The 27,798-nt window shown below is 38.3% G+C and overlaps 1 protein-coding gene and 1 pseudogene across 1 annotated transcript in view; both read left to right on the top strand.

The window, feature by feature from the left end:
• The first annotated feature begins 16,056 nt into the window (after nt 1-16,056).
• LOC122661439 lies at nt 16,057-16,617 on the top strand (annotated as a pseudogene).
• A 2,287-nt stretch (nt 16,618-18,904) lies between these two features.
• The window catches only part of LOC122661440 (RHOMBOID-like protein 10, chloroplastic), a 69,294-nt gene continuing 60,400 nt past the window's right edge, over nt 18,905-27,798 (top strand). Inside the window, exon 1 of the mRNA XM_043856821.1 lies at nt 18,905-19,072. Coding sequence (XP_043712756.1) covers nt 18,905-19,072 — 168 coding nt within the window. The remainder of the gene's footprint in view (nt 19,073-27,798) is intronic.

Below are 27,798 nucleotides of genomic sequence, written 5' to 3' on the forward strand. Positions count from 1 at the left end.
ACATTTTTCTTGCAGCGCTGTTCTACTGATCGACCCTCCTTTCTCATAGAAGGGCAGTCCACATCTAGACACTCCTACGGCACCATTTTGGATGATGTTATCTCTTCAAGGAGCCAGTGACTTCTCATCTCTCCAAGCCAGCAGGACAGCATCGACCCCCTGTATTTTGTTTCTTACAAGCTAATTTCTCAGGGAAACAAAGGAAAACATATGCATTGAGGTGCTCCGAGTATTCACTGGTCTAATAGAGTTATATGATAGCACCTCATCTCAATTTTAAGATTCAGGAAGCAAATAAAGCATCTCTGTAAGGATAGAAAGCTCAGATAATTTATAGAGAAGAGAGAGAGAGACACAGTCACACACACAGAGAGAAAACTTACAGAGTAGATAGATTCTCGCTGGCCGAACTGAACGGAGATGGTGAATCTGCTGCTGCAATTGCCGACTGCCACAGGGGGTATTCCAGTATTGTGAGGTCGCACTTCACAGGTCGCTACAATCGCCGAGGAACGGAGACGGAGAAGAAGGGGGTCCAGGGTTTGGGGATTTTTTCATTCACCGGCCTGAAATTTACACGGAACGGAGACGGAGAAGAAGGGGTCTAGGTTTCGGGGTGGTAGCAGCATGCACGAATCAGTGAATCACACGAATGCGAATGGACAAGGGCAAGGAAGATTTTTCCAAAGAAGGAGAGAGAGGATAACACGGCACCGTGACAGCGTGGCCAGTCTTTTCCTTCTTTCTTTCTTTCTTTCTTTTTTTATTTTTTTTATTTTTTTTATTTTTTTTTATTTTTTTTTTGGGTTGATAAATAGCAATTTATTGATCAACTCATCTTGTACGCATGGATGGGGAGAGACACCTTTCCACCAACCACAGTGGATAGCGGTCAGATTGTCGTACACGAAGTGGACAGGGCCTTGTTGGCTAAAGAATCAGCTACAGTATTAGCTTATCTAGGAATAAGGGAGAATACAAAAGATATAAGAAAAATTGAGACAAGTAAGGTATGTTAGCTACTATGGGCCCATAAGAGGAAGGGAGGAGCGGATAGTGTCTTGCAAATATGAAACCACTACAGAACAATCTGATTCCACGATAACTTCCTCAAAGCAGTGCAAGATAGCCTCAAGAAGACCATTAGCGGATTGTTATAGCTTCTCCCACTTCAATAAATTGGAAGAGGTGAGCTTTGGATTTTGCAAACAGAGGCTTCCCACTGTGGTCACAAATAACAATGTCCAAGCCACCCATCTTGTGCTTCTTAGACAGAGATGCATCATGGTTTATTTTCACCACCGATTAGCATGGAGGAGCCCAGTCCTTTGCCCTTGGAGACTGAACAACGGATGGGGGGGGTTGCACCTGCCTAGTTGCTTGGCTTCTACAAATTCTGCATAAGCACGGTAAGCAGCCAAAATAAATTCATTGGGAGACCAGTTCTTGTACTTGAACAGTAGATCATTTCAAGCTCTCCACAACGTCCACATGATAAAATCAGCTAGTCTCACCGCTCGTTTGCGCTCTTTTTTGCTCATATTTTGCGTCTTACTCAAGCCTTCCAACCAATCTGCCAGTTTAACTTGGTATCTTGACGGATCTTGTAGCAGAGGCCAAAACCAAACCAAGTTTCTCTAGCCAATGGGCAATGGAAGTGGACATGCTCTGAGGACTCCACAGCCTCTCCACATCAATGGCATTAAGGATCTACTATGATTTGTCACTTTGATAATCCTTCACCCGTGGCAACATCCTCCGCACAAACTCGCCGTAGGAACGCTTGATCTTTAGTTGAGTTAGGCAATTCCAGACTTCCTTCCATACCGAGGGTGAGGTTTCTTCCCAAGTGCAAACTCTTGACGTGGATGGATGGATGGCGATCTTATAGGCCTGAAAATTACACTACAAATGGTATGCAGATTTAACAGAGAATTTTTTCGTCTTTAGATTCTACCCATACCTGTTTGCCCTCCGAAGGAAACACCTATAGGTGAATGCCAATAATCGCTTCCTTTTCAACCGAAGAGAACAAGTCTTCAATAATCTGTCGCTTCCACTGCCGACTTTCCTGACTGATGAGCTCTAAGACCTAGACTAATCCATAGTCACCTCTATATTGGCTTTGGATCCTAAAATTCAAATGGGTCGGCACACATCTATCATGCCAAATGTTTACTTGGTTCCCTACCCTAGTTAGCAAATTCGGATTCGGGAATTATTTGGGAGAGAAATTATTCGGAATAATGCGTTTGGTAATTTTAAAGATTCGGTCAAAAAAGTGAACTAAATAAATTTCGGATTCGAGAATTATTCATTTACAAAAACCAAATTCGGGCAAAAAGTTCGGACATTATTATTAATATTTGTATTAAGCATTAACTATTTTAAATTAATTAGCATGTGTGCATAAAATGTAAGTGATATAAAAATTAGAATACAATTTGGACAGAATATTAACCATTTAAATGAATTTGACAAAAGTTTATCAGTTCCATAGATCCCCACTAATTAATTCATAGCCAAGTTCAACCTGAGTGTGGTCCAAAGTTGAAACCCTGTTTTGATCGAGCATACCATCATATAATCCAACAATAAACATCAATAAAAACCAAAAGGTAGCATACTAGTGTTTCTACAATTTAAATAAGTCAAACAAAACTATCAGGGGTTGAGTCTCGCTCTCAGTGAAAGTGTCAACTGCTCCAAATAACAAGTCTTCAGTAACGTTATCATCTACATCATCCAACAATTTCTCTAGCTCTCTATCAATGTCCTCAACACTCTCATCATTATGGTAGACACTTATGTTGTCAAGATTAATAGGCAACATATTTTTCTGTTCAAGTGAAGCTTTCTTTTCCATCATCAATGAATTCATCCTGACATAAACTAAATCAGCTAACATCTCTACTGATAACTTGTTCCTTTTTTTTGTTTGTGCAGCATCCCAAGCACTCCAATTTCTCTCACAAGCTGAAGAACTACATGGTTGGCTTAAAACTCGAATAGCATACTTTTGTAAGATAGGAACAGTATCACCTTGAAGAGACCACCAAACTCCTATCATTGGAAAATATATATATGTAATTCTAAATTACAAATAATTTGTACATAAAGAAGAATAGAATAAATTTTTTAAATTGAAAGTTCTTATAAAACTTACGAGGATGACATTTTTCCATCATTATCATGGCACTTGAAGAAAAAATCATTGAGCTCTTCATTTGGTATGATGCCAACTGTTCATTAAAATCCCCCCTCTTAGCTTGTGGAACCAATGTATCACCAATGAACTCTGTTGCTTCTTTGAATTTAAGATTCTTTTTAAATCTTGGACCACAATAATAAGCAGGGTTAAGAATGACAGCTGCATAGTGAATTTGACTCAAAATGTTTACATCCTTTCTTTTATCACAGATTGCCAAAATCTGCTCATACCGATTATTTGTCTCCTTAAGTTGTTCTAGTACCCTTCTTGCTCTTTCCATTGCCTCATATAACTACCCCGAGATAAGTCCATCACCATCAACCAAACAAAGAACCCGAACGATGGGTTCCATAATCATTAGAATCTCTTTTGACTCGATCCAGAATGATTCTCTTTGAATAGTATTCAATACCCTACTTGCTTCAAAAGATCTAGAATTTCTTAGACCCCTCCACTCCGCTGATGCAACTAGGAGTCTAAGCTTCTCTTCCACTTCAACAATGGACTGAAGCATTAAGAAGTTGGAAGCAAATCTGGTCTTACAAGGATATTTCAGATTTTGTCTATGAATTGTCTCATCAACTGCAAGACAATGATAGATCTATACAAATAATCAATTAAGCCTTTTGCTTCATCAAAAATTTCCTGAACCCATATCACAGTCTCATAAATATCCTTCAACATTAAATTAATTCCATGAGCTGCACATCGAGTCCTAAACAACCAACAATATTTTCCTAGAAGCATATCAAATGCATTTTCATAATTGGAAGCATTGTCTGACACTATCTGAACAACATTTTCTAGACCAATACTTTCAAGCACAACTTTCAGAATATCAAAGATAAATGGATCAGTCACTTTAGCATGAGAATTCCTCTAATTTCAAGAAAAGAGCACCACCCGGTGAATAAGCAATGACATTAATAAAAGACCACCTCTTTAAGTCAGTCCATGAGTCTGACATAATGGTGCAACCCGTTTCCTTCCAAGATAACTTTACTTCTCCAGCAAATTTTTTAAGACCCTTTCTTGCTTCAGGGATAATTCTACCACGAAGGGTAGAATAACTTGGAATAGGAACACTAGGGCCATAACGGGCAGTACACTTTAATAAATTGATGAAAGACTCCGATTGAACAACATTGAAAGGAATGTTATTTTCAATAAAGAATTCACGGAGGTTGTTCTCCCAAGTCGGCTTATCTATATTAGGTGTGGCTTCTACCATTGTGGATTGCCTCTGACCACGTGAAGTCATAGAAAAAGAACTGGAACAAGTTTCACTTTTACTCTTACGTCTTTTATTACTTGTCTCAGAATTAACAACAAGAATGACTTGTGCTTGGACATCATCATTTACTTTTTCACAAGGGGCAACATCATGACCACTAACCCGAGCTCAATGATACTTAAGCCTAGTGACCCCTCCGTAAAATTATTTTTCACAAAATTTACATTTGAAGTAACCATTATCCAATTGTTCAGCATTTTGCCAAAACTTGTCTTTCAATTTTTTTCATTTTTCCTATTTGATGCAAAACATAAAACCAAATTCTATAAGAACCATAGAGCAAAAATGAAAAGAAAAGAACAAAAATTGTAGCAAAAAAGTGGCTTTGAACTTTGAACCCATTAAGAAACAACAATAAACAACAATAATCAGTATATTCAGTAGTAAACATAAAGAGGGCAAAACCTCTACTTGGTTGGACAAATATAAAACTACCACTAGCTTGGAAAAATATGGTCATGGTTTGGAGTTGGACTCAAAAGTCAAAACTGATGAGAGGTTTGAAATGCAAGGTCATTAATTTTGCAGTCATGGAATGCAGCAAGTATGGTTGTATGGGTTATATAATGGGAATTGGGGATCATCATGATTGTAGGGCCAATCTCTCTCTCTCTCTCTCTTTGATTGTAGGGCCTCTCAAAAAGAGCTTGGTGGGTACACACTACACTGAGTCACTGAGAACATCAAGAAAGCTAAAAGAAGTGGGTAGCACCAGTGGCTGTCTCTCTCTCTCTCTCTCTCTCTCTCTCTCTGTCTCTCTCTCTCTCTCAGTAACTAGCTAAAAGAAAGCTAATTTATCGATATTCTTCTCTGTAAATTACATATTAGCCTATAAAACCTATTAACTAGCAACCCCTCATTTTAGTGAGTTTTGCTTTCTCTGGGGCAGGTTTGGACTTTTCAAGTTTGAATTTTAGAATGGAACGTGTTTGTGAGGCTGGTTTACACGAGTTGATAGCGCTGAAACATGGGAAAGAAGATAGAACATAACAGAGTAAAGAAGGGGAAGAAGAAGTAGAGCTAGTGGGGCTACTGACACAGAATTGAATTAAAAAGGGGAATAGCTTTTTAAGCTTCCAATTTCGTCAATAATTATAGAAAAGTTGATTTGGGTTTGACCGCCACACCCTATTTCTCTTAAGCTTAGCCCTTCGAGATTAATGTGTGTGACAGAAAAGAGTAAGTTACACTCTTACAGTGGGATAGAAAAACAATAAATTTATAGATAAGAGGGAGAAGGCAAATACCTTAGATCCAAATCCGATGACAAGGTAAAGCTCTCCGCCAGGCGCTGAAGAAGAAGGGTTTGTGCTTTCTCTAGTTCAAAACTTCGAATCGAGATAAAAACAAGAATAGGGTTTGGCACTCTAGCTTTTCCACTCAAACTCAAACTCACTTTAAGTTCCAAGTTCCAACTTAAAGCTCCACTTCCACAAAGCTCTTGTTGTCTGTACCTGTAGGTCACCTTTAAATCTTCAATCCTCTTACCTCTATGGAGAAGAAACGGAGAAAAAGAGTTGAAAATCGAGTGAAAGTGTGATTGTATAAACAGCAAAATTGAAACCTAACCCTATAGCCAATAATTCCTCTTTTACCCTTTATTTATTAAAATCTGAATTATTCGAGTAAAATTCGGTCAAACCCGAATTATTCACGCTATTTAAAAAAAGTCTAATAAAGCGCGAATTTTACCGCTTCTTTGAACCCACTTCGGATTCGGACGACTTATTCGTAAAATTTGGTTCGGCCGAATAATTCGCTGAATTAAACAACTAGGTTCCTATGTGACTAGCATGTCCATGTCTAGTTTCTCTTATCTTTATGATGATTGCTTTGTGATTTCTCCTATTGTACATCATGATGCGATGATCATCTATAGACAGTCATTTATATCTTCATATTTGGTGTTATCATAGCTTATTGCATACAGGCATGTACTTTAGACCTTCTCTTTAACTTTCATCTATGTTTTCTCTAGTTTAGATCTAGGTCCTTTTTGTCTCTCTTCAATATGTCAATAGCATATTCTCATGTTTCCATGCATCATATGCATCTTTGCATTCCCCAGGTTTCCCTTTGATTTACCATTCATTTATGCATCCTAGTTTAAAGCTTGCATATTTAGGATTTGCTTCCTCGTGCATTATTTTTTCTTATTTCGTACATTGTTCGTTTACATTATGTATACTAACCATGCAGCCAAACACTTCAGGTATGTTTTCCTCAACTCTCCTCTTATTTTACTTTAAAGTATACTAACCCCTACCATGCAACCAAGCTTTCAGGTATGTTTTCTTACCTTTTCTTGTATTTTATTCATTTTCCTTGAACCTTATTCTTACCCAAAAGCCTATTATATCATTGCCTAGCCAAGTAATAGGAAGACCGGCTTGACCGGGCAGACTGGGATGCCTAAGAACGTGTTTGGTTGCTTACATCTCTAGTTGTTACATCTTTAGACTCATGAATCTTGATTTTTTTTACCATTTGGTTGTTTACATCCGATTTACATCTTAAGATACATCAAATCTAAAGATGCAGCATTTTACACTAAATATCTGAATCTTAAGATTTCACCTCATGAGGTGAAATCTTGAGATTCAAGTAATTTTACCCTATCATATAAAAAGGGTAACATCTTCAGATGCAAGAAAAAATCGTGAAAAAAGAGGCTTATCGTTGAACAAGGCAGAGAATAACGAAGGAGAACGAAGGAGATAGTGCTGCTAGGAGAAGTTGAAGGAGAACGAAGGAGGGAACTTCGGTGAGTTCATGGCTGTAGACATTGCACAAACATCGTATCTCTTTCTCTCTCTCTCTCTCTCTCTCTCTCTCTCTCTCTCTCTCAGTCTCACTCTCTCTGTTTTTAGGGTTTCTGGTGTTCGATCGAAGGAGACGAAGGTGGAACATTCTGCTGTTCGAGCTTTCTCTGTGTTTAAGTTTCTGGTGTTTGATTGAAGGAGAACGAAGGAGAACGAAGGTGCAGGAGTTTCTAGTGCCCTTTCTCTCCCCCATCTCCTACCTGCATTTTTTTTTTATTCTTTCTCATCTTCCTTCCCTTCTCTGTTGGCTGCATTTTTTTTGAAAGATCTTGAAATGGTTTTGTCATGAATAGATTGGACAGCCCAAAACTCCGAAGAATCAATAGTCCCTCTGGTTCAGATTCAGTCTTGATCTGAATATCCCTAATCACAGAGACGAACGCAGAATCGAAACACCGAAAGAAAAAGAAAACGAAAAAGAAAGGAGGGAATTTTCTCTTTTTTTGGGTAGTGTTCTAAGATTTTGTTTGGTTTCTAAATTTACTCGTGATTGATTGAATGGTGGAATAAAAACAATTAGTTGATTTGGTTCCTGTTTCTTCTTCTTTCTCCCTCTCTAACCTATAAACTTCTCCCTTTATTTTATTAAGTTATTCCATCAGCTGCAATAATTTCTTTGCATATTTTGATTCTATGAAATTCTGAAATATAAAGGAATACCAGATACTGTGTAGATTGAGTGATCGATATTGTCAACAATATCTGTTGATTGTTACACCTTCTAGATTTTGAAACAGGGAATGCCTAAGAATGGACAGTACCCTCCTCAATTGTTTTAATACATTTTCCAGACTAAATATGGTTTGGCTGGTCTGCTTCATATGGTTGTGCAGCATTGGTCTGCTCTCATAATTATTTGCTTGTTCATTCTTAAATGCTTGTTCATATGCAATTCTATTGCGTATGAGAGGTCCATTCTTAAATGGTTCTGTTGTAATTTTCAACTCTTTTATTTCTTGTTTGAATAGTTTGATGCTTAAGAAACCATATGCATATCTAAGATCAATTCAGTGTGGTGTTAAACTGAAATTGCAATCCATGTTGTAACTTGGGTGAATATAAACCATATTTAAAGTCAAAACTCTGTGGAAACATTGTGTATTGAACAGCCTTATGATTGGGTTGCAATTTTATTGAATTTGCATGTTTATTTTTGTTCTCTTATCATCCTCCAATCAGTTCAATATGAAGCACATCCACCTATAGGAGTTCTAATGCAACAGTGAGTTTTGCATGAGGATAGTTCTGAGTTCTAGTGTCTTTACATTTTGATTTGTAGATATACATATACATGGATACTGTACATGAGACTGATAAGGCCTACCAAGAGTGCAAGAAAAAAATAATTGTATTAGCAACTGTTGTTGCTATTCTAGGAGCGGAGTATTATAGAAGAACGCATTTGGTTAGGCAACCATATCGTGATGAGCGAAGCCGAGGCTATGTTGAGACACAAAGAATCATAGGGGTATGTGACACCACATGTCGAAACATTACAAGAATGAGCAGAAGAGCATTTTTTAATTTAAGTAAAATGATGCGAGAGAGAGGCCTTCTATAAGATAGCAGATTAGTGCAAGTGGAGGAGCAGTTGGTAATTTTTTTACAAACAATTGGCCATAATCTTAAGAACCATAAGGTTCTACATGATTTAGGTCGTTCAGGCGAGACTGTCAGTCGATACTTCAATATTGTGTTGGGTGCAACAATTAAATTGACTCCAATTTTATTGAAGCCTCCAACTAGAAGAATTCATGATCGAATATCAGGTAGTAGTAGGTTCTACCCATTCTTCAAGGATTGCATTGGTGCCATTGATGGTTCACATGTCCCAGCGTGGGTTTCGGTAGATAAACATAAGACATTTCGCGATAGAAAGGGTAATATATCTCAGAATATATTAGATGCCTGTGATTTTGACATGAGGTTTACTTACATATTATCTGGTTGGGAAGGATCAACATCAGATCCGAGAGTATTATATGAAGCCCTTCACAGAAATGGAGAAACAAAGATGGTGGTCCCTCCAGGTAAATACTATCTGGTTGATGCTGGGTATGCAAATCAGAGGGGGTTCCTGAGGCCATAACGTAATGTTCGGTATCATCTGAAAGAGTAGAGAAACTCTAATATGCGTCCAACTGATAAAAAGGAATTGTTTAACTTGCGTCATTCTTTGCTACGCAATGTAATTGAACGTGCCTTTGCTCTATTAAAGTCATGATTCAAGATATTAAAAAATCAGGCAGAATATCCTTTTAAGACGCAAGCAATGATTGTAGTAGCATGTGTTCTTCTTTACAATCATATTTTTACTCAAAATACTCTTGAAGAAGAAGAGGAGTTTTTAAAAAATGAGAGCAGCGATGATGAATCTTCTAATAGCAGTGATGAAACAGATGAGGAAGAAGATGGTGATGATGATATTGTTCCCATTGATGCTGAAGGGGTTATTGTTGGTGTTGATCATTGGGATGAATATCGAGAAGAGTTGGCGGACAACATGTGGGCTGGTTGGAATGTAGGAGATGATGATGATGAATATATGACAAATGTTGACGATTGAACTATTTCATGGGTTTTTTTTGGATGATGTAATCTTAATTTTAAATATTTGAACATGTTTTGGACATTTTCATTTCCTTTAATTTGGTTTTAATTAAGTTTGTGGACTTTTGAACATGTTTTGGATATTATTCAAATATTGTGTTTTTGTGGATGTGGAATGTTAATCATTTATTTTATGTTTATATGGATGTATCATATTAACAGTTTTATATATTTTGATAAACTGTTTATAAATTCAAATAGTTGTATTGTATGATGTTGAGTTTTTCCATCAGACAGGCATTGTAAAATATGACTTCAATGGAATTGGGTTCCCAATCTAGGACACAGGCATCCTGGCCTACTAATGTATCCAATCTGTTCCTAGAGTGCCTAATAAAGCAACATAAGAGTGGGAGGTCAGGAGACAATGGTTTGAAGAAAGAACAATGGGTGGATATTGCAAAAATCATAAAAGAACGTTGCAACATGACATATGAAGTGGAACAATTAAGAAATCATTACAGAGTTTGGAAAGCAAGGATTAAAGCATTAGGTGACCTACAGAAGCAGAGTGGGTTGGGTTAGAACTCAGTGGACAATAAGTTCGATGCACCCCAACATGTCTGGAATGAATTTAAGGTAATGCATATTTTCCTATGCATGATTCAGAGGTCATAACTACTGTATTATATTATATTAACATTGTCTCCCAATTGTCTCTTAGCAGAAAAAGGAAGAAAAATTTTGGAGAGAACATGGAGTGCTTCAACTGCATTTGGATGTTGCAGTTTGGATGGGGAACGAGATTGCGACGGGGAATGATTCTTTTCACCCATTTGATGCACTTCATGATGATAATATTGATTCTGTGCCAATTGATGGTTTAGACAACATGGACTTTGATGCTTTTGAAGACAGTCATGTCCACCCAAATGCCAGTGAAATTCCAGTGGGAAGTAGCAATCGTAGTGATCGTAGGCCACGTTCAAATGCCACAAGTGGTAAACCACCGAAGAAGAAAAAAGGGGGAACTGATAAGGTAGCTAGTCCTTTAAAGGCAATAGCTGAAGCAATGAAGGAAATGATTAAGAAGGATCCAGAAGCTGATTTTTGTAGCAATCTGTTTGCTACAATCAATGCAATTTCAGGCATAGATTTTACCAAGAAATGTGCTGCCAAAAGATTTTTTCAAGACAACAAGACCTTAGCAAACATATTAATGGAAGCAAATGAAGAAGAAAGGATGGCGGTATTGGACATGTATTTGCCAGTTTAAGATGCTGGACAAAGTAGGCTGTAAACTATTTAGTTGTGGATTTTTTTTTTCAAATTTGCTCTAAAACTGATCTCTCTTTTTTTTGGTACAAAACTGATGTGTCTCTTTTTTTGTGTACATTTCTATTTGGTTATAGATACCCATGAAGTGTTTAATTTGGCTTTCATCAATATGTTTGGGTTGAGATATCTTGTGTTTCCATGAGTTGTTTAGCCCTATGTCTAAAATGCATGAGATTGATTTACTTGTGTACGTTTATTTAATTATGAGATTGTATGAATAGATGGATGTCCAATATATGGATAGATAATGGTCATTTTTTTATTTTTTGGACATCTTATGAAAATGTCCAATACTTCAGGGAGAAGAAAAAATTCAATATGGTTAATTGTTTTTAACTCAAGGAGGTCAAAGTTCCATCTAATTATTTACACCTCGAAAGTTTTAAAAACTCATCAGTACCAAGGAATAATTGAGCTGTTGAAGCATTGAATTTGCTATTCCCTCTAGGAATATGTGGATTTTGGAACAGTTTTAATACTTCAAAGGACGAGTGACGTACCTACCTTCCCTTCCCCCCTCTCATTCTTTTTTTCATCCCCATTCCCTTAGTAGGGACAATTTCATTGTGTGCCTCATGTATGGGGATTTTCTTTTGCCTTCATTATTTTTGAGATTTTTGTCGGTCTTACCTTGTCTTTCAATGTAGATGGATAATGTGGCAAGTTGTGAGGATTATGATCGTAAATGTATAATATTGATATCGCATACAACAACTAACCCGGGAAGACGATTCTACAAATGCCGCGTGCACAAAGATTTTTTTATGTGGGTGGACCACTTACGAATTTGCCCATGTGGACAAGGGCAATGCAAGGTTCGTAGGTGCAAGCAAGGACTTGGAGAATGACGAGATTTTTGGTGTTGCCCACTATCCACCCCGGTATGACTACGCTTACCATAATGTATAATTTGTTTACATCCCATTCAATTAATTACATAGTATTGATTTATTTGTTTGTAGGAAAAAAAGAGAAGGTTGTGGATATTTCAAATTTATAGATGAAGGAGAATCTTCAACTTCAACCAGCAAATAAGGAATACCGCCGAAGATCTTACAATTGTCACATCAACACCAAGTCCTGACACAAACTATCTGCAAGGCATTGTCGAAGGAAAAATATCAGCTTCCCAAAAACATACAAAGGATTTGGAGGATATCCTGGACGTTATCAAAAAACTAAACATTAACAAGTAGGACGAGATCTTGGGAGGAAGGAAAAGAATGTGACAAAATCACGTGGCATTGTCAGACCCTCTTTTTTTTGTTTTATGTACTTGAATCAAGTGACACAAAAATGTGAACCAACTTGTTTGACTGAATTCTATTTAACTCTTCTGTTGTCGAAAAAAATATTCAATCAAGGCATCATATAATTAAAATCATTCTACCAACGCATCATATAATTAAATTTTCATATAATTAATTAAAGAGGTAGCATGGAAGGAAATGTGCACACATAATAACATTATTAAGTAATTTATCAAAAATTAAATTATTAAGTAGAAATATTAAAATTTTTAAATATTTATATTTTTATTTCAAACATATTTTATTATTACTAAATTATAAAATAATAAGTATAAATAATCTATTTCATATTGCATTTTATCACATTTTGGGTAGATTCAGGTTTCAGAATCAGGGTAACCAAACACTTATTCTGGTAGATTCAAGTTTCAGAATCAGGGTAACCAAACAGTTATTCTGGTAGATTCAAGTTTCAGAATCAGGGTAACCAAACAGTTATTCTATCAGATTCGTTCATCCACAGATACTTTGATCTATAGATGTTACATCTGAAGGTGTGGGTACATCCAGAAATTTACACAACCAAACGCATTCTAATACCTTCCCTGGACTCATACCCACACCAATGGACTGATTAGTCCCCAAAGGGCATCACAAGAGAGTCAACTTTACATTATGGGTCCTAGACCCTCCTCTAGGTGCTGACTCCAACATTCAATTAACTTTTCTCCTCAAAGAGGGATGAGGTGGAAGACACACGGCAATCCCCACCATATTATTGTCCTCATAAGTATGCTAGCGATATGGGTGCTAGCTTACAGTATACCACTAGCATACCCATCCAGCTCCCTTTTCTTATTGACACCCCTTAAGGTGTCAAATATTTTGTATCCTTATTTTTTTTTTTTTTTTTACCTTTTTAACATGACACATAATTTTTTCCAATAAGGGTAAAATATTATCATTTCATATGTGTGTAGGCACCTCATTTAGTCCTTTCCCCCCGAAGGTTTCTCATGACGATGATGAGAATCCTCCAAGGCATAAAGCCATTGTATCTGTGGATGTAGTGTTAGTGTGTACTACCCAAATCCATTTACCGATCGTCGATTTCCTTGGCCCAAATAGCCCAAATCATCCATGTTGACACCAAAGTTCAGGTCGACATTGAAAGACCCTGAGTTGACATCGACCCCACCTTCCATCGACATCGATATATCACTGTTGACGGTCGAGCAGAGCATTCTTATTGTCTAACTTATCTCGACATTCAGAATTTTTATACAGTCGAGCTATTTCCCTCGATGTTGAGTGTTGTTCATCGACAGCCACTCGATGTCGACCTTATCCCTTCTCGATATCGACTCGACCCCAGTTCACTATCGAATCTGTGTAAATCTGAGAAGCCCAAACTTACCATGTTTAGCTCCGATTTCAATTCCTTTCGCGACTAAACTCATTTTTGGCAACTTGGATGCGAATATTGGCTTCTTTAGGCCTTAAGAAACATTCCCTAAGGCAACTAAACACTGGCCCACATCCCATTGGCCCTTACCTTAACCAAACATCCATCGTCGATGCAAAGACAATCCCTTTCGATGATCTGGATCAAACCGAGCATCCTTACACAAATTTGAGAGTGCTCACACCCCTCTACATCTATAAATACAATCCTTCTCACATTGAGGAGGACCCCTGGTCTCTAGTTCAATTCCCTGATGGTTTAGTGCTTGCCTGCTCTAAGTTCAGGTACCCTACTCTAGTGCTTGGAGTCTTTGGTCTTCGGCCCTCCACTTGGCCTTATCCTATTGCCTTCCCTGCTTCTTGAGTACTATAATCCACACTTGAAGCTTCAAGATCACAGCTTAGAGTCATTTACCCGGTGATTTTGGTACTTAACAACGAAGTATGGCATACAAGGAGACAAGAGAAGCCACCACAAATGGCGATACTTGCTCCCGTACAAATTTCCTAAGTCACATAATGGAAGCCTCCACATCTCTGGCTTTAGATTTTCTTCTAATTAGGTAGGTAATCTTTCTTTTCTTTTCTTGAGGGTTCCAATCGAGTTTTATTGTTCATTTCACTTATTTATTTTGCATCTTTGGTGGCGTGTGATCCCATCTCTTTAGATGGTAGTCACACTTTCCTCTTTTTATTGTGTTTTCTTGCATGTGCATGTATTAATCCATGACCCCATCCCCTATAGTCTAAGACTCCCCTATACCTTGTTTTATATCATGAATTTTACATGTGTTTTCATGTATTACTAGTCCCCCTACCTTTCTCATGCACCCTTAGTTCAACTTTGGGCGTTTTCGCTATTATGCCATGTATTTTGAGTTTCTCTATGTTCTCATGTGTAAGTTTTTCTTCATAACATGCATGTAATCTAGGCTTCACTCTCTTTACTATACTTCCATTGTTTTTTTTCATACCCCTGCATTGCTTACATACCCGATTTTGTCCTGATATTGTCATCTTCTATATATTATAGGCTTTGCAGAGTTTATTTTACTTTTCTATATAGCAACCCTTGACATGCACCCAAACCTCCGACTATGTCGTCTCATCTTTTCTTGTTTATCACATTCCTTATTTTCGTTCTTTCTTGTACTTTACATTACAATCCAAAAGCATTTTATACCCCTTGCCATGCCTAGCAATAGAAAGACCGGTAAGTCCGGGCAGACTGGGGTGCCTAATACCTTTCCCGGACCGTAACTTGACCCATACCCAGACCAACAGACCATTTCTCCCCAGAAGGACGTATTCATGAGAGTCATACATTTACAATTCCGGGTCTTAGACCTCCTCTAGTGGTGATTCCTACATACATTCTCTTCATGTCTCACTTTTTCCCTAAGGAGGGATGAGGTGGAGGACACATAGTGATCCCTCACCATGTCACTGTCCTCACAATATGTTATTGAAATATATGCATGACTATGACACCATTTGGAGGACATATCACTTCCAATTAATTTTTGAAAATCCTTTGGGGAAATATCATCCCCCCCTCTAAGTTTTCTTAATATCAATCTAATACCCAAGTTTTGAAAAATGATAATGTCCTCCTTTATTTTTTTAAGATTCTATCAACCGTATCCTAAGTGATTAATTTTGTTAAAATAGCATATAAAAAGAGGATATTACCCTCGTCTCTACCCTCAATTCTTTCTTCTTTCTTATTCTTGTAGCCACGGTCACCATCACGGCTGTATCCACCACCGCCTCCACCCTCCTTACTGGTCTACCTCTCTCTCTCTCTCTCTCACTCATGTAACGTAGTTGTGCGATCTGAGGTTGAGCTCGTTAATGGAGTCTCTGATCTAAGTTTTTGTTCTCCGGCGAGACCAGGAATCCAAATTTTGAGCTGAGCTGATGATATGTAATCGTATTTTTAGAGAATCTTCAAGTCGGCTTTGAGACATTTGCTCTGGTTTCTCATTTCTACTTCTCTCTTAGACAGTGAAATCAAAAAGCCTTTAATCTCCCCAGTCTTTAGATTGATTTCAGGAAACGAAGAATGAAATCAATTTTGTTTGAGATTTCTCTTTAAAACCCTAGAAGAGATCGAGTTACTGAGTTATTACGAAACAAAACATCGAGCGGAGACCTCGCACTTTGTCTTGGTTTTCTCCGTTCTTGTTGTTTGAGTTAATAAAACAAGAAGCGTCGATGACAGAGCAACTCACAGAAGAGCAGATCTCGGAGTTCAAGGAAGCTTTTAGCGTCTTTGATAAGGATGGAGATGGTTGCATCACCACCAAAGAGTTGGGTACTGTGATGAGATCATTGGGGCAAAATCCAACTGAAGCTGACCTCCAGGATATGATTAATGAGGTTGATGTGATAAAAACGGAACAATTGATTTCCCTGAGTTCTTGAATTTGATGGCACGGAAAATGAAGGAGACTGATTCTGAGGAAGAATTGAAGGAAGCCTTCATGGTGTTTGACAAAAACCAAAATGGTTACATCTCAGCTGCAGAGCTGCGGCATGTAATGACAAATCTGGAAGAGAAATAGACAGATGAGGAAGTGGACGAGATGATCTGAGAAGCAGATGTGGACGGTGATGGCCAGGTCGATTACCAAGAGTTTGTGAGGATGATGCTAACCAAGTGAAGTGAGTTGGTGTTGCTGATTTGGGTGCAGGAAACAAAATTGAACCTATAATGTAGATGCCAGCAGTAGCAAACAAACGATTTACTTTTAGCTCGCACCTTGTGTGGACCTGTTCTCTGTAGGCCTAGTTTGTTCTTTTGTTTCTGTTTCTTTTCAATAGTGATTACTGTTTTACATGCTCATATATAGAGCTTTGAACTCTTTTCTGAGATGGCAATAGATGGGTTTGGTATGGCCTAATCAGTTTTAGGTTAGAAAAAAGAAAAAAAGAGAGAAGAGATTTGAGAAGCTACCCAACTGCAACCTCAAGCCGGCGAAGGATTTAAAACGGAAAAGGTAAAGTTCGAGAGAGAGAGGGGTGCATTGATGTGGGGGTGGTGAGAAGTTTGCTGCCACTGCTGGTTTTACACATGGATTGCTCTACGAGACTGAAATCTATTTTCGAATCTGAAGCAGTTGCAGGTTTATGGAATGGTGGGTCTGTGGGAAGACATTCGTACAAAAGCTTAGGATGATAAAAACTAGAAAAGGGGTGGCTGGTGGAAGAAACGTAGAGATGAAGAGGAGAAAAAGGGGTTTTGGGGGAAAAAAGATGAAAGAGGGGTTATTGGAATAGAAAGGGTAAAATTGAAATTAAATTATATTAAAAGTAATTTGGGGTTTTAAAAATATTGGACATGCCACATCATCATTTAATGACGTTTTTTAACAGTTAAGGTTAAGTTGGTAGAATCTTTAAAAAGTTGGAGAAGGCATTATCAATTTTCAAAATTTGAGTATTGGATTGATATTAAGGAAACTTAGAGGGGAGGGGGATGATATTTTTTCAAATCCTTTTACACCCGTAATTTAAAAAAATTTTGAAAATAAAACAAGGGACAATTAAAAAAAAGGTCTTAAGTTCTAAATACACCTATAGAGGGTTTCAAAAATTATTTAAAAGTGACATGTTATTATGTCATTATTTACCCTTATTGGTAATATTTAACACATGTGAAATGACAATATTTACCCTTATTGGTAAAAATTTGTGTAATCTTGAAAGGGCAAAAAAAATAAAATGTTACACATTATTTGACACCTCAAGGGGTGTCAATAAGAAAACCCCTATATATATTAACACCTCTTTATTTATTTTTGGTATATATATATATTATAACAATTCACCGTTCTTTTTGGAATGATTTGCATTTTTATTTTGTTTTGAGAAAAATTTAATAATAATTACGGATTCATTTTGCAAACCCAATATTAACCAGGAGAGGGATAGGCACACCGCCTGTGTGTGGTAAGCTAGCGGGCGACAACAAGGGGGCATGAGATGAGTATAATATATGAGGGGCAATGGGGTAATTTCAAAGGAAAAAGAGAGACACAATGAATGCTAATTTACGGTACATTGGTGGTGTGCCCAACCTTTTTGCCCAGTTTAATACACTTGGCAAAAAAAAAATCTTACACATTATTTGACACCTCAAGGGGTGTCAATAAGAAAATCCGTCCATATATTAACACCACACCATTCTCTTTGGGATGATTTGTATTTTTATCTTATTTTTGAGAAAAATTAATAATAATTTATGGATTCATTATGCAAGCCCAATATTAACTAGAAGAAGGATAGGCACATCGAGCAACAATGAGGGCACATGATGAGATATCGTACAGGAGGGGCAATGGAGTTATTTTAGAGGAAAAAGAGAGACACATTGGATGCTAGTTTATGGTACACTGACAGTGTGCCAACCTTTTCCCTAGTCAGGGCGTACAATAATTTTTATCCTCTCAAGTGCGGTGCACGATGGTCGTGGGACTAAGAGGATAAACTTTAAGGGTGCATTTTCTTTTTTTTTTGGTAGAAAAGATGTACTTTCCGTTGGATGCACAAGTGAGACACTGCCCACTCGTGAGAATAAAGATCCGACATAAAGCTAAAGCATTTTCTTTCACTAGTCTAACGAGCGAGAAAAAGAGAACCATTACTTCTCACAATCTCACGTGGGCTCATAGTTCGTAATCTTGGATCGGATCGGTATCGGCCGAGACCGATCCTGAAACCAATCCAATCCAGATCTTTTTTATTATAAAAAAAAGGGACAAAAGTGTCATATTTGCCCCAATTTGGGTGATTCCAATTCGTATTGGCCGATCTGATCCGATCCACCCGATACCGAGATTACGAAACTTGCGTGGGCCAATGGGCAGATAAGGTTATGATCTTGCTCTCTAGTCACTTCTCTCTTTTCGCGTTCCCCTGCACATAAACGAAGAAATGGGTCTTACCAAAAAAAAAAAAAAAAAAAAAAGAAATGGGAATTGTGCCTCAGCCTTCCTGGTTCCCCATACCTATAGGGCAACCCACTCCCGCCCACCTCATAACCACGGCAGCTGCTCTCCGATTGGGCGAGCTCCTCCACCTTCGCACCCACATCCACCTACGATCAGGCTTGTCCTCTCTCCTTCGGTCCCCTTTCAAGGTACGCCCTTCTCAGCCTAACAATTTGTCGAACACATTCATGGGTACTACTAATGAATCAAGTTCCACTGGTTTAACATTTTCTTCGTTCCTCCTTTCTTTACTTTTTGGTCTTAGTGGGCTCTCAGATTGCTGACGCTAGTGTTGTTAAACGCTTAATCGACATATTATGTTGCTTAATCCACATTACCAATCCCCCCCACCCTTTTTTTTGTGGGTACTGTCTCACCTTTATGCAAACTGCCTATATTAAATTTCTGAATAGAGTTAGATCTCTTAGGGACTATTTGGTGTATGTCGTGATGAGTGTCATTGTAGGCTCCGGGAATATCATAATGAAAATTTGAAAAAAAGGGCCTCATGGCAATCGGCTTTCATGAGTTTTTCTCGTTGTTGATGGGAACCAATAACTTTGGATCCTTTGCAATTGCGTTTGTCATCCAAAATCATAAGTTTTTGATTATCTTAAATAGATTAGATATCTTAATTTATAGGAAAAGGTAGAATTGATGTATTTGGTTAATTCCAGGGTTCAGCCTAAGATGGTGTTTATGCTTTCAATTTTTCAGAAAGGATTGCATCAGCCTTCATATTTTCAAAATAGATTGATGATTTTATGGTATTCTCAAGTCCCAAATATTTTTTTTAAATGCTGAAGTATCATAATTTCATGCAGTCGAAAGAGAACTTTTGGGAAGTTCTCATACAAGTTCCTTGAGAATGAGTATCTTGGGTTGTTACTCTAGAATCCTTCTACAGACCTGCAGAATCATTAGACATGGTTAGGAATTAGTGATGAATACTGAACATCAAAGTTTTGTCACCCTTGGATTGGCCGCAGACAAAGGTCCACACGGTTTAGATCAATTGTAGTCCAATTTTTCTTGGCTTCCCAGTGGTCCATCTAGGGCAAAATGGTTTTGAGGTCATCAACTGTATCGTCCAAATGTGAAGCTTTCTGTTTTGTGGGTTACAGATTATACTATTCATATATTGGACGATCATATATAACCAAATAAGATATTTCATTAGATGACATCCTAACCTTCATTTCATTGTCAATTTGGCAGTGGTTGAATGGTTCTTTTTTTTTTTTTGTGGAGGGGGAGAAGAGGTTAGTTCAGAGGAGTGGAAACATCTGGATGATATAGATTGATAGTTGTGTTTCTCAAAGATAAGTTGATATGTGATCAAGGTACTAAAACTCGGAACTTGACCCTAACTCGACCTTGGGAAAAACCGAGATCTCGAGATCTCGATCGAGTTGGTGCATTTTTCTTTTTTTCAACTCGAAACCTGGTTTCGGTGGGTTTTAGACCTAGTTGGGGTTTGAAACTTGGTACTCATCCTATTTTAGGCCATTTAAACACAATGACACTATCAGATTTTGCAAAAACAAAATCCAAATAGGAGTTTCACTTAGTGGGAAACCAGTACAGACAGTTACTTATGCCAAAAATCATGACAAATACTTATTGTTAGCATTATTATGGAGTTCTTTTTTTATTTAGTTCAATCTGGATTTTCCTTCTTCTCTTCTTTGTATAATCCAGCTTGAGGGAGAGTGTTGGAATATGTAATCCAGAATACCGTGGTGGTATTCTGGTCCTTTTGGGGTAGTTTTATTCCTATGTTATTAGGTTTAAGTGGCTGCTCTTATAGAGTCATCTAGTTAGGGGTAATTATGTCTACAGTTGGCTATGTGAGTTTAGTCCCACATCGCCTAGTTCAGTCCTTTGTAACTTTCCCCTATAATAGAGGGGCTTACCTATCAATGAAATATAACATTATTATTATTATTCCATTCTCTCATTCTCTCTTTCTACCCACGATTCTTCCAACACTTATTTATGCCTAACTTCATTTAAGTAAATGTTTTTGTATTTGTATTTCATTTACTTAAGATATTAATCATAAATAAGAAAATACCCCCTATTTGAATCCAATAAAAATAGTAAAAAAGTCAAATTCCAAAAAGAAAAAAAGTCAACCCCCAGTTCAAGAACAAAAAATTGGATTTTTGGCGGTGGATGCAATTTTCAACTTTCTAATGTTAGGTTTTTTTTTTTCAAATCTAAAAATTCCATAAATCTTAATATGGTAAAACATTGCTAAAAAAGTGCGGTAAAATATTCATTTGTTTTGATGTCCAAAAAATTATTTCATTTAGAGTGATTTTGACAGCACTCGCGCACACCAAATTATGAAAGCTTTCCAACAAGTCCAAGATTGCTTAAATCTGATTTATATTGAAGGAATTATGTACCGGTCAAACTTAATTTCGTGTGCGCGAGTGCTGTCAAAATCGCTCTGAATGAAAATATTTTTTTGGACATCAAAATAAATGAATATTTTACTGCACTTTTGATTTTAGCAATGTTTTACCATATTAAAATTTATGAAAATTTTAAATTTGAGAAAAAAAACCGCAGCATTAGAAAGTTGAAAATTGCATCTACCGCCGAAAATCCAGTTTTTGTTCTTGAATTGGGGGGGGGTTGAATTTTTTTTCCTTTTGGAATTTGATTTTTTAACTATTTTTATTAGATTCAATTAGGGGGTATTTGCTTATTTATGAATAATATCTTAAGTAAATGAAATACAAAAACATTTACTTAAATGATATTAGGCATAAATAAGTGTCTGTCCTGTGTTTGTATACCAAGGTTTGCATAGATAGGTGTCTGTATACCAAAATGGCAGACTCAGTAGAAGTGGAACAGCCTCTCGTTCGTGATATCTCGAGACAGCTTGAGATATGGCACTTTTATAACATAAGATGGGTCGAGATCTGGGTTGACCCGAGATCTCAGGTTGAGATCTTAAGTTACCCGAGATCTTGACCGAGATATTGCATTTTTTAAACTTGTATTACGTCTCGTCTCGACCTCACAGAAAATCGAGTTCTCGAACTATGTATGTAATGGAGGTTTCTACTTTACATCTAGTGTCTTCATTTATGCAAATTAACACACACACACACACATATTACAACAATTAAAAATTCAAAGGAAAGCTTCTTATGTGGCATCTGAGAACAAGAAGAGAAGCTCTTCCTAATGCAGGAAAAACACAGAAAAGGGCATATTTTGGTCTACACGAGTCTTGGGATGAGTGATGTACCTATTTGTGAATGCATAGTGGACTGTTCTAGAAGCTCTTCTTTATCCTATCTGTTAAAATATTTTAATAGTGAACCGGTGGGGTATATTGTCTTTCTATATATTTTCCACTATAATCAACTCTAATTAAATAGAGTCAGCTATGTGGGAGCAATTATGTAACTTCTCTCTCCCTTCTTCTATTATAAATAAAGAGGCTTGGGTGTTCATTAACAAATCCAAGCATTGAGCTCTAATTCTCTCCTGTTAACATGGTATTAGAGCATGTTTGAGAGTGATCCAATATGTGGTTCCGCACGTTCCACCACTTCTCCGTTCATTTCAAATACTGATCGTGAAACACCATGAGCAGCAGGATGTTGAAGTCCGGGATTCGAAGTGAAATTTTTGAGTGGAGTTCAAATCCCTCTCTTTTTTTTTCCCCACTTCTTCTTTCTTCTTCCATCTTTCCTATTCTCTTTCTAGTTTCGTTCATTGTTGCAGGGCAGCACTAATGAGGTGATCCATGAATCTAGTTGCTGTCCCTCAATACCTCATTCATTGATGATCTAATTCAGGATCGATAGCAGCTGTGCCACTTCCTACCTGCCATTTTTTGAAGCTTCAATTTAGGGATTGATTCCCTCTCTATCAGTGAGGATCAATTCTCCTTTCTTAGAAGATCATGACCAGCAGGGATTTCTTGGACAAGCTTCTATCTTACAACCTCTTCCCTCTATCGATATCAACCAATTTTAGGGTTTTTTTTTTCTAAACCTTGACAATAGCGATCTAGGGTTTCTGGGCATCTGTTGTTGCTGATATTTGGAGGAGTGTCTCACCATCATCTCTGGAAAACTCGATCTGATTGTTGGCCCTATTGCACCTTTTTTGGTTGTTTTCTTACATCGGCAGCCTCTTGCGATTTGGGTTTTTTTTGGCAAAACTCTAACATGTATCGATCTCCTTAGTGGCTTATTTTCTTGAGCTGATATTTGAAGGTTATATTCATCTGCCGGTTGGTTTGTGAGAATTGCTCCCATATTCATCTGACTCGATTTCTCTTGACATCATGACTGGCTTTGACTTCTCTTCTGCCAACTCTGGTTCTGATGGACAAGGTCTTAATGACTACATTTCCCTTTGCTGTTAATTCAATAAAATTGGATGGATCCAATTATTTGATGTGGTCCAGGTCTACATACCTTGCTATTGTTGGTTGAGGGCTTACTGGACACATTACTGGTACCACTGAGAAACTGATTGCACCTGGTTCAGCCCAAGATCGCTGGATCTCCAATGATTCACTGGTTATGTCATATTTACTTGGTTCTATGCAATCTGATCTTGCCGGTGGCTATCTATTATTGGAGACTGCTTCTCAAATATGGTCTACCGCAAAGGAAACCTATGGACAACTCGGCAATGATGCATAGGTGAAAAAACTTCATGACATGACCCAGAAGGATCTCCTATTTCCAATACTATGCTGTCATGCGTAGTTTATGGCAGCAATTAGACCATTACTCTGAATATCAGCCAACCATTGCAACCGAAATTGCTGCCTATCGGAAGCATGCGGATAAAATCAGGGTTTATAATTTTCTGGCCGAGTTAAATGTTGAATATGACCAGATTCGAGTTCAAGTTTTGGGCTAAGTTCCATTTCCTACCTTGGAGCAGTCCTATGCCTTAGTTCTTTTTGAAGAAAATCGTAGGGCAGCAATGTTACATACTCCCACTACTGACTGATCTGCTCTACCGACTGCTGCCACTGCTGCTCCTAGTGATTTTTCTAAAGGGACTGTGAAGTGTGAACACTGTAATAAACCCTATTACCCCAAAGCCACTTGTTGGAAGCTTTAAAGTAATCCGGCTGATTTTGAGGCTAAGCGTGTTGCTCGTGGGAAGTCGAAAAACAAAGCCAATCATACTGAGACTGTTACCACAGCTCCTACTATTGACACTGGTCTCTCCCTGGATGAACTTCAGGCATTTCATCGTATGTTATAGGCTTCTGCTACATCTAATCGACTCCTGCTAATCATTCCACCACTTTAGGTTCCAATTTTTCCCATTCAGGTATTTCGTGTGCTGGTCATTGTGCATTGATAGTCTCCACTCCTTGGATTATAGACTTCGGTGCCACTGATCATATGACTGGATCCTCCAGCCTCTTTCATCACTATTCACCCACTTTTGGGAAAGACAAAGTTCGGGTAACTGATGGTTCTCTCTCCTCTATCTCTGGGAAAGGCTTTATCAGTTGCTCCCCTTCTTTCACTTTATCCTCTATTTTACATTTACCTAACTTTACTACTAATCTTCTGTGTCCATTAGTATTCTTACTCGTGACTTGAATTGTAAATGACTTTTTTCCTTCCCACTGTGTTTTTTAGGATCTGGCAACGGGGGCGATGATTGGATGTGCTAAAATGCATGGTGGATTGTATCTACTTGATGATGGTTGTCCTCCTCCACTAACATTACCATCTCCCATTCATCATAATTCATTAGTCTCTTCTGAACTCCAACAATGGCATAATCTATTAGGTCACCGCCCTTAGAAACTTTATCTCATTTATTTCCAACATTAGTTGAGCAATATAATAAAGATGATTTTTTTTTGGGAGGCTTGTGTTCTGGCCAAACTGACTCATTCCACTTATTCTATTTCTAAAAAAAGAAGTCTTTCCCTTTTTAATATGGTTCATACTGGTGTGTGGGGGGTCCTAGTCGGAAGCCTTCTCTTTCTGGCCATCGTTGGTTTGTTTCCTTCATTAACTGTCACTCCAGGAGTACATGGGTGTATTTGATGCATGAAAAAAGTGATGTTTTCTTATGTTTACAACATTTTCACAAGTTGGTTCAGACCCAATTCAATGCCACTTTCAAAATTTTTAGGAGTGACAATGGCAAAGAGTATATGGAAAGTCAGTTCCAAAATACCTTATTGCCCATGGGATACTCCACCAGACCAATTGTGTTGATACACCTACCCAGGATGGAGTAGCTGAAAGAAAAACCGCCACCTCTTAGAGATGGCTCAGGCTCTTATGTTTGCCTGTAATGTTCCCCCCCCCCCAATATTGGGGGGATGCTGTTCTTACTGCAACCTACCTCATTAATAGGATGCTTACCTGAGTTCTTGACTCGCGTACCCCAGCTGACCTTTTACATGGCTCCTCAGCCTATGTTGTTCCCCCTAAAGTTTTTGGCTGTGTTTGTTATGCTCGGGATACTTGGTCCCCTGGTAAACTTGAGCACTGTGGCCTTCGTTGCATTTTCTTGGGTTATTCTCCCTCCCAGAAGGGTTATAAATGTTACTATCCACCCACCTGTCGTACGGTGGTGTATTTGGATGTTATTTTCCATGAAACTCTTTCCTATTATCCCACTACACCTCTTCAGGGGGAGAATTCCAGTGAAGATGTGTTAACTCTTGGGGCCCCTCTTAAGGTACCAGTGTATAACTAGCCTGAACCCACTCTTATTCCTTACATGCCATTTAACGGAGAGGATCCCACATGGGGGGAGACCTTGGATAATGGTAATAATGCAGTTCCTATTCATGGGGAGCTCACTCTAGTCCAGAAAACCATTGGAGAATTTCAGAGGAGAATTAATGACTCCGATCTCAAAACATATCAGAGAGGATGTTCCAAAAACAAGCAACTTCCATCCACTGCAACACCAGTGCCCATTCAGTTGCCGACTCTGGATCTGGATCATCCTCCTACTCCAGGTAAAATCCCTTCTCTTGAGTTACCTATTGCTCTTCGCAAAGGTACTAGGACTTGTACAGTTGTACTCAACATCCTATATCTCATGTTATCTCCTATAATTCCCTTTCTCCATCCTTTCGTGCATTTGTTTCTTCTCTTTCTTCTGTTTGTATTCCCCAGAATTGGTAGGAAGCTCTTACAGATGGAAAGTGGAAGGCAACAATGATGGAAGAAATGAGAGCCTTACAAAAAATTGATACATGGGATCTTGTGGTTCTTCCTCTAGGGAAAAGACCAGTTGGATGTAAATGGGTGTTTGTGGTAAAACAAAAGGTAGATGGCACTGTGGATCGATATTAGGCACGGCTAATGGCAAATGGGTTCGTTTAGACATATGGGATTGACTATCTGGAGACCTTTGCACCTGTTGCAAAACTAAACATTGTCAGAGTGCTATTATTTTGTGCAATAAATTTGGGGTGGGATTTACAATAGTCGGATGTGAAGAATGCCTTCCTCCACGGAGAGCTTGAAGAGGAGGTATATATGGATATTCCACCTGGTTTCTCATGTGACAAAACCAGCGGCAAGGTATGTAAGTTGAGCCTGGCAAAGAAAGTGTGAGGTACAAGGAATAATTTATGGCATTTGCTTGCTTTTGTTATATGGTCATCTCCTTCAAATGAGTGAATCTTCAGGTCTTTGAAGTGTCTTACTGTGGCCACGTGGTTGTAGAGATTTTTAGCTTGATTTACTTCTGGTTCTTCATTCTAAGGAATTTTTAACCATTTCTTCCATTACCTTTGTAATGACTAGCTTAAGATCATCAATGATGATTCCTTGTGTATAGGATTTGTCATACATAGGTTATATTTCATCTTCCATGATACTTCTTTATGCTTGGCTTTGCACTTTGTTTTTTTGGATGAATAAAAATTTTACCAAAGAGAAGGAATACAAGGAGCCCCCAGAATACAGGGGGAGAAGAGAACATCCTACAATACATAGAGCTAACCGACCCCCTAGGGTGAAGGGGAGAGAAGAGAAGAAGGGAGACACTAGGAAGCAACAATGAGCTTGTTCCTTGGGGAATTAACACAAGAGGAAGAAGGGGAAGGAGAGGAGGATTTGGAGCTGACATTGAAGGAGATGGAATCCCAAATCTGCCTGAAAGACCTAGAGTTGGAAGTCCATTTTCTAATGTTGCGCTCCATCCAAATATGCGAGATTGTAGCCCCAAAAGCCAAAAAACCAATTCTATCACAAATCGAATTGCCCCCAAAAGCTTGGATGATCCACTTCCACTCGCTTTGAAGGGGCAGAATCCTTCTTCTCCTAGGCCAGCATTTGATGAGGATTCCAGACCATATAAGCCGAAAAAGGGCATTCAAAGGACAGATGATCAACCGATTCGGAACCGTTCCAACAGAAGCAGCAAGTAAGAGAGACACTAAGATGCCGTCAAATGAGGAAAGCCTGAGTTGGAAGACCGTTTGAAAGCATGCGTCAAACACAAAAGCTATGTCTTGGGATATGGCCTTTGAACCAAGCAACCTTGTACCAATCAATAGAGGGGCCTCTAGATCTTAAGTGATTCCAAGCCGATTTGGAGCTGAAGATACCTGAGGCTGAAGGAGTCCATAAAATCAGATCTCTTGAATTTGAATTCCTTCCGATCAGAGGAGGGAGAGAGTTCCAAATAAAAGCAAGCTGCGGGGAAGGAGGGGGGGCCCAAGTTCCGGAGGAGATGGTCTCTGCAACTGTTGAAAGTCTGTGGAGACCAGCCCTGTAAATGTTCCTGGAGCTCACTAAAGGAAGAAGGATGCCCAAGGGATGCCAATGATCAAGCCAGAGTCTTGTGGTGGAGCCATTTGCAATCTTGGTAGTAATAGCTCCAAGGG

The sequence above is a fragment of the Telopea speciosissima genome, chromosome 5 (genome assembly GCF_018873765.1).
Source record: "Telopea speciosissima isolate NSW1024214 ecotype Mountain lineage chromosome 5, Tspe_v1, whole genome shotgun sequence".
NCBI classification, from domain to species: Eukaryota; Viridiplantae; Streptophyta; class Magnoliopsida; order Proteales; family Proteaceae; genus Telopea; species Telopea speciosissima.